This window comes from Littorina saxatilis, linkage group LG12, assembly GCF_037325665.1.
Source record: "Littorina saxatilis isolate snail1 linkage group LG12, US_GU_Lsax_2.0, whole genome shotgun sequence".
Lineage (NCBI taxonomy): Eukaryota > Metazoa > Mollusca > Gastropoda > Littorinimorpha > Littorinidae > Littorina > Littorina saxatilis.
Genome location: NC_090256.1, coordinates 2474751 through 2482398, shown reverse-complemented (window position 1 = coordinate 2482398; position 7648 = coordinate 2474751). Strand labels below are relative to the sequence as shown.

Below are 7648 nucleotides of genomic sequence, written 5' to 3'. Positions count from 1 at the left end.
GAATCTTAAATCAAGACGTGTACCTCAACTGCAACTTCGTTTTTGAGCAAATAATCACAAGACTAAGCTGAGTCACGTCCGATAGGCCATGGCCTTTCAATGAAAATAAAGCTCTTTCTAAATTTGACCATTTTACACGGCTGATCATAAACGCGAGTGCGCAATCTTTTGCTGACGTCATGAAAACAGGTCCTGTTTCAGGACTTGATCTGCAACTCTAAAATGATGCAAGGAGGACACAGGCAGCGTCAATGCAGTTGCTTATCCTGTCTCCCCAAGTCTCCCTTGGAGAAGATGACTTTTATTTGACACTAGATCCGACCTGCCCCGCTAAGACACGGCAATAAAAATGCTGTATTTGGAACGAGAGAAAAAGGCACGGGGACTGATGGGGACAGGGACAATTTAAAAGCAACATAGACCTCCTTGTGCCCCGTAAGCCTTTGGATTGTGACGCTCCGTGTGACAAATCGAGGACGCAAGCAAGCACAGTTTGTCCACCAAAACAATAAATTGTTTTGAGCCGAGTGGGGGATGCAAGCGTATCTTCCCCTCCTGCTGCAGTCTTAGTGGTTTCCTTTTTTTATTTTTGTGTGTGTGTGAGGCTTTCTGGGCTTCAAGGGAAGCTGCGACAGTAGTCTGTGTGGGATTACCTCTTGTGTCGTCGGCTGAGCAGGTAAGCTGGCGATCTGAGATATGTTTAAGTTTTTTTTCTTCATCTGGTGTCAATGTTCTGTAATACTTTATTGGAGAAATAGCTACATTACTATTAAGAAACTTCAAACTTGCCTCGTTGCAACAGCTTTGTTTATCTTCATAATGAAGCGTCCGTTGCTGGTCTACAAAGAAAATGTAATTAAATTGCACATTGAAATATTTTCAAAAGCACAGTATAGTGTTCCTTCGAGAATCGGATTAGAGAATTGTATTTATATAACTTATTTATATATTGATAACTGCCCCTCCAACCGTATTCATTGCAGATGTCAAAGTTTGCTGAACTAAACTGGACACTAAGCCTAACGTATAAGAGCGACAGTATGAATACTTAATGTTTTTGCTTAAACAAATAAATAAAAGAAATCCGAAGACACGAAAACACAAAACCGAAACACATAACTGCCAACTTGCCAATTTTTGAAGATGGCTAAACAAATGTCAAAAAAGAAACAAACAAAACTGAACTCGCCTTGAACAACAGCGTACCTTTTTCTTACGTAAGTCGTGGCGGTAAGTCGTGGCGGTAAGGCCATTGTCCTTGTTTTATTAATCAAGCAGTTGTTTCTTATTGAAGTTAAAAAGAAAGTCATCTTTTCTTTCAACTTTCGATAAATGAGAGAGTCATACACACGAAAATGTTCTCAAAGCTTTAGAAATAAACTGCACAGCCCTAACCTAATGCGTGCATGGACATTTGAACATAGCTTTTGAAATAAACTGCACGGCCTCAACCTAACACATACACGCCGCGGGAATTTGAACATAGTTTTAGAAATAAGCTGCATGGCCTTAATGCGTACAGGGAAATGTGTGCATAGCTTGAAACAAATATGACAGCCTTAACCCAAAGTCCTTTTACGGGGTGTTCTTTCTTGGCAGGAAAGATGGGACACAGAGCGGCGAGTTTGACAACATGGCTGTGGTCATGGCTGCTGATATCGCTGGCGGTGTTGCTGAAGACTTTGTCAGCACAGCACTCCTTTTCTGATGACTTCTTCTCTGCCTACATCGAGCCCCTGTACGACGAACTGGGTAAGATCTTAAGATGATGATGATGATGATGATGATGATGATGATGATGATGATGATGATGATGATGATGATGACGGTGATGATGATGATGATGATGATGATGATGATGATGATTAAGACGACGACATGTGCATTTGGTGGTGTCTGAAACTATTACAGTCAAACATTCAGAATAAGCTTCACCTGGCAACGTTTACAAACGAGGAGAAAGCCAAATCATTTATCTATCCAGAACAGGTTGTTTTGTTTTGCTATCTGGCGTATCTCTTGTGTTATGTCAGTTCTACTGATGCAGATGTGGAGCGCACTAGCTGTACAGAAAACGAGAGTTTTTTTCGTCCATGTTGAGGGGTACCATGACAAAAAGCGCTATAATTCAGCAATGCCTAAATTGATTGATTTGAAACTTTTAGGATCTTAAGTCTACATACGCGACGTACGTCCGGTAACATTTCGCATCGTTACAGATATTTGTTGAGATGATAAGCAATCTTCCGGAAAATGTTTTAAAACGTGTCATAAGTTAAAAGGTTTACATCCAAGAAAATCATGACTTTGCATATGTACAGACAAATAAATGTTACAAATACTGCCAAAGTTTCATATAAATACAATCACTAGTTTACGTTTGTAAGTCCTGTAAACACGATCAAATATTTGTCCAGGATTGCAGTGCGACAGCCATGTCCAGTCTTTGTTGTAAACATGACAAATCTATATATTTTTTATTTGACGGATTATACAGAATATCATGCAATCATTTTTAAATCTGTTTATCATCTCATAGATTTAATTAGAAATTTTATAATTTTCATGAACAAATTAATTAACCAATGTGTAAACTTTTAAGCTGAAATACAAATGCAATTCGTACCATGGTCTCACCACAGATCAGAGCCAAAGTAACTGTTATTTCCTTACCAGTCAAATAGCGTTTCCTCCTTCTTGTCACTACTTACTCGGTAGCCAGTAGCCTCAGAACTCTGTGTTAAGGCCAAAAAAAATAGGTATGTCTACGGTAACATAGGCCAAAAAAATAGGGTCGGTAGGTCGGGATTTTTTTTTTCTTTCAAAAAACCATATTTTACCGTTATTTTGCAAAAAAAACCAAAAGATTTTTTTTTTCCCAAATGCCAAAAAAAAAGTCTAGGGTCGCACGAAAAAAATAGGGTCGGTCGGGTTACCGTAAACAGACTATTTTTTTTTGTTGCCTAATGTGTCTATGTGTAATGTAGAGTAGCCCCTCAACGTGCGAGGGCTGGATGTACAAATTATCAACCCACACCTTGTTATGCTTCCTTGAGTGTATCCAAATCGAAGGATACTGAGCAACTATCCAATCACAACCCTCGAATTCCCCCAGGTGTCTATTAGAATAGCAATATTGGTCCATTAATAATTATAGAAGAACAAAAACCTTGGCTTTGCTTTGACATACAGATGTGTCGTTTGTTGTTGTAAATATAAAGGTTATTGAGCAACTTCCGTGGAAATATGAACTTATGTTCGAAATAGGGCTGTGTAAGTCTATCCAATCACAACCCCCGATTTCCCCAGGTGTTTAGCAGAATACCAATATTGGTCCATAAATAATTCCAGAATACTAAAAGCCTTGACTTTGCTTTGACATACAGATGGACGTAGGCGTTGCCATTTTCTCCCCGGAGGATTCGTCCATTATCATAGTTGGATATGTAATTGTTTCACGTGCAAATGGGCGTGCAGACAGGCATGTCTGACAATGTCTCCATTAAGTGAAAGGTCGTTGATTTCATTGTCACGAAGGAACACTGTTTCAAGCTGCGTCGTGTGCTGGGATGCAAAGTCATATAGCAAGATGCATGGGCAGGTTTATCTGCTACGGGTCAGTCGTTCCGAACGCGTCCTGCTTCATCGTCTAACACCTTCCTTTTCCGCTTACACTGAGGGATTATTGCTTTTAGGCTGGTGTCCGTGCGGCCATCGCCGTCCGGTCGTTCTTACATTTAGTCAAGTTTTGACTAAATGTTTTAACATAGACGGGGGGAATCGAGACGAGGGTCGTGGTGTATGTGTGTGTGTGTATGCGTGTGTGTGTGTGTGTGTGTGTGTGTGTGTGTGTGTGTGTGTGTATTGCGATTCAGAGAAAAGTACTAGACCAACCTTCATGAAATTTCACATGAGAGTTCGTGGGTATAATATCCCCAGATGTTGTTTTCATTTTTTTCGATTAATATCCTTGAGGACGTCATATCCGGCTTTTTGTGAAAGTTGAGGCAGCACTTTGACGCCCTCATTTTTGAACCAAATTGGTTGAAAGTTTGGTGAAGTAATCTTCGACGAAGCCCGGACTATGGTATTGCATTTCAGCTTGAAAGCTTAAAAACTAGTTAATTAGTTTGCTCATTAAAGTTGTCATTAAAATCGAATTTTCTCCAACAGATTTACAACTGATTGCATCGTATTCCTCTATTTCTCCTAAATTCAAAAATATATACATATGTCATGTTTACTCTAAAAATATGCTCAGAATGACAGAAAATAGTCAAGTAAGTACTGCGTTTGCACGCTACCCGGAACGAGCGTGACCCGTCTCTATTTTGGGCGATGACTGTTTATTGTATTCATCTGTTACTTTAATGCCGACAGCTTGACTAAATGTGTTTATATCGCTTCACGCGACTTGTTTGATTTTGTTTTAAATATTTTGTTTTTACTTCAGTGTTATACCTTTTACCTACTGTATCTTTTGTAACCAAATCATCATACCACAGGAGAAGACTCCCTCGAAAATGTAACTATAAACTTGAAATATAAGGATTATGTCAAGCTTGCGTGTTGAAATACTCTTGCATTGCAAAGTTTAAAGGCACAGTAAGCCTCCCGTAAACCATCACAGATACTGTTAGGCTTTTACACACAGAACAATACAATACAATACAATACAATACAATAATCTTTATTCATCTCTAAAAGAGAAATTACAAGCTTGACTGTGTGTCTGTAAAATCAATCAACCAATCAATCAATCAATCAACCATGCATGTAGCAACATTCACATCGCATATTCACATCATATCGTTACACGCAAACATTGTACCCACACACTTACTAAAATAATCCACTCGTGCTAAACACATGAGTGAACGTGGGAGTCTAAGCCCATGAACGAAGAAGAAGAAGAAGAAGAAGATGTCTGTGTGCTTTAGACTAAGTAAAACATTCTCCATGAGAAATATTCTCTAAAAATACGATTGACAATACATGATTTAACATTCTTTAATCTTTATGTGTACATACCAAGTACAATTATAAACACAATGTCATAATAAAAATAATCGGTTTGGGCCTTCTGCTGAAAAGGTGTGTAAAATGATTTACGCCAAAATTCCATGACGACGTCAACATTTTGTACTTGTATCAAGAAACAACTTTTGTTCAATTTTGTTGAAACCGAATTCGCTTGATCTCTTCGCCAAGTCTCTAAAACCTTTGCTATATGTTTACAAAACTCAAAAGGACATTGTGTTGTTTGTGTCCGAGTGATTAAAGATGTTTTCCTGCTGTTTCCCCAATGTTTGTCTCACCAACGGTCACTTTGTCTTTGACATTTAATTATAGATTTTTTTTTAATTTTAATTTCTTTCAAGCTATGAAACATAGAAAGGGTCAATGGACAAGGCTAAGAGATCCACCAACCTTTGCTTTTTCTAAAGTGTTTTTAACGACAAACGACGTCGATTGGACAAACCAAGACTGTTCACCTTGACCCTGCACTCCAAGGTGGCAGCTCTGGCGTCATACACGAGAACAAGTAGGGAAGACGTCATAATGCGAAGCATCACGTCGGCTAAAACGTTGTGTCACGTCACCAAGGAACAGGCAAAGAATTTCGAGAAAAAAATCTGTCTCAGCAGAAGAAAATCAATCGTAAGGTCACCGCTAGGCTGGGCATGTATCGGTGTCGGAGCTCATTAACATCAAACGTATAATGTCCTTGCAGGTTTCGAGGTGAGCGAGGACCATCTGCTGGAGATGACCGACATGAAGTCCACCAGCCTGGGGGTGGGCATCGGCCTCAACTACTCCTTCACTGTCGTCCCCCGGCCCCCCGAGGTCCCCCCGCCCCTCCTTCCACAGTCGCTGACCCCCACCGGACTCCGCGGCAACCCTTACCACAGTACGGGATCCGGCCTGGAAACCTTGTCGTCTCTGGCGCTGCACCGCTTCAAACGTCAAGCAAAGTAAGACAACTGTGAGAATGTTAAATAAACGAGACAAAGGGCTAGTTGAAGATCTAAGAAACAAAGGGAAGTGTGTGCTTTATGACGGTTCATACTCGCGCCAAAACCACATCATGAACATTTTGACGTGACAATTTGAAAATTACAATTTTTACGAGAAAATTACAAATATCAGTGAAAAATACGAATTTTCTTCCACACATAATGTTTAATTTTCAGATTTGGCTCTAGCAATCCGTCGAGAATTGATCCAGAACTGCTGATTATAAACCCCTTCCCATTTCATGGAGTTTAATTTACAAAGGTTATGAACAGAAAGTCTTAAAAAACAAGGGGGAAGTTTAAATCGTTTTTAATGGAGTTCCATTGTCCTGCTGCTATCATTTTACCGCTTCTGTTGCTCTTGCTACTATACTAGTACTACTTCTACTGCTGCTACTACTCACTACTACCACAATTACTCCTCCTCCTTCTCCTACTTCTCCTCCAACAACGACAACAACAACAACAACAACATTTTCTTCTACTACTAGTACTATTACTTCTACTGCTACTACAACTACTACTACTATTTCTACTACCACTACTACTCCTACACGCTACTACCAGAACTCCTCCTCCTCCTGCTTCTCCAACAACAACAACAGCTATTACTACTACTACTACTATTACTACTACTACTTCTACTACCATTACTACTCCTACACGCTACTACCAGAACTCCTCCTCCTCCTCCTGCTTATCCAACTACAACAACACCTACTACTACCACTACTACTACTACTTCTACTACTATTTCTTAAACACATCCGAATCACTATCAACAGAAACACGGACACTGTTACATTAACATTGACATTTAGAAATACACGTGCAGCGGGTTTCACGGGGCCAACTCCATAGGGGACCACGTGTTTCAAGATGCAGGTCGTGGGAGCTTCATGAGAGATCCGGTGTCGGGATTCAACCCTGCAACTGCCGGGTTCAACGCGCTCAACAGCGGGTTCAACTCCGGGGCAAGCTTTGGCCAGTTCCCCACTGTCACCTTTGGAGGGGACGGGACCAGCGCCAAAAGTTGCGGGCGAACAAAGCCAATGAGGTGCAACCCCAGAGCGCCGTACAGAACGATAGATGGGTCGTGCAACAACCTGGCGCACCCCACTTGGGGTGCCATCAACCAGCCCATGAAGCGTCTCTTGCCTGCCGTGTATTTTGATGGTGAGTTTATGCTGGTGTATGTGTGCTCTCTCTCTCTGTCTCTCTCTGTCTGTACGTCTGTACGTCTGTCTGTCTGTCTGTCTGTCTCTGTCTCTCTCTCAAGGACAGATTGTAAGAAAAGGTGTCGCCTTAAATCTTAATCCTTGTTAAATAAAGTTCAATTCAATTCAATTCAATTCTCTCTCTCTCTCTCTCTCTCTCTCTCTCTCTCTCTCTCTCTCTCTCTCTCTGTGCGTGTGTGTGTGTGTGTGTGTGTGTGTGTGTGTGTGTGTGTGTGTGTGTGCGTATGTGTGTGTGTGTGTGTGTGTGCCTGCCAATGTGTGTGTGAGTGTGTGTGTGTGTGTGTGTGTGTGTTACCTTCTGTCACTAACCCTCATTGTGTATGCAATACTGTAAGACTATCCTTCCACTTTAATACAAGTGATATTTGTTTTCTGTTCATGTATCAATTGTTG

At 40.7% G+C, this 7648-nt stretch overlaps 1 protein-coding gene across 1 annotated transcript in view; it reads left to right on the top strand.

The window, feature by feature from the left end:
* Positions 1–432: 432 nt before the first annotated feature.
* LOC138981045 (chorion peroxidase-like) overlaps positions 433–7648 on the top strand; it is a 53153-nt gene continuing 45937 nt past the window's right edge. Inside the window, exons 1-4 of the mRNA XM_070353848.1 lie at positions 433–676; positions 1600–1752; positions 5735–5975; positions 6853–7193. Coding sequence (XP_070209949.1) covers positions 1605–1752; positions 5735–5975; positions 6853–7193 — 730 coding nt within the window. The 5' untranslated portion in view covers positions 433–676; positions 1600–1604. The remainder of the gene's footprint in view (positions 677–1599; positions 1753–5734; positions 5976–6852; positions 7194–7648) is intronic.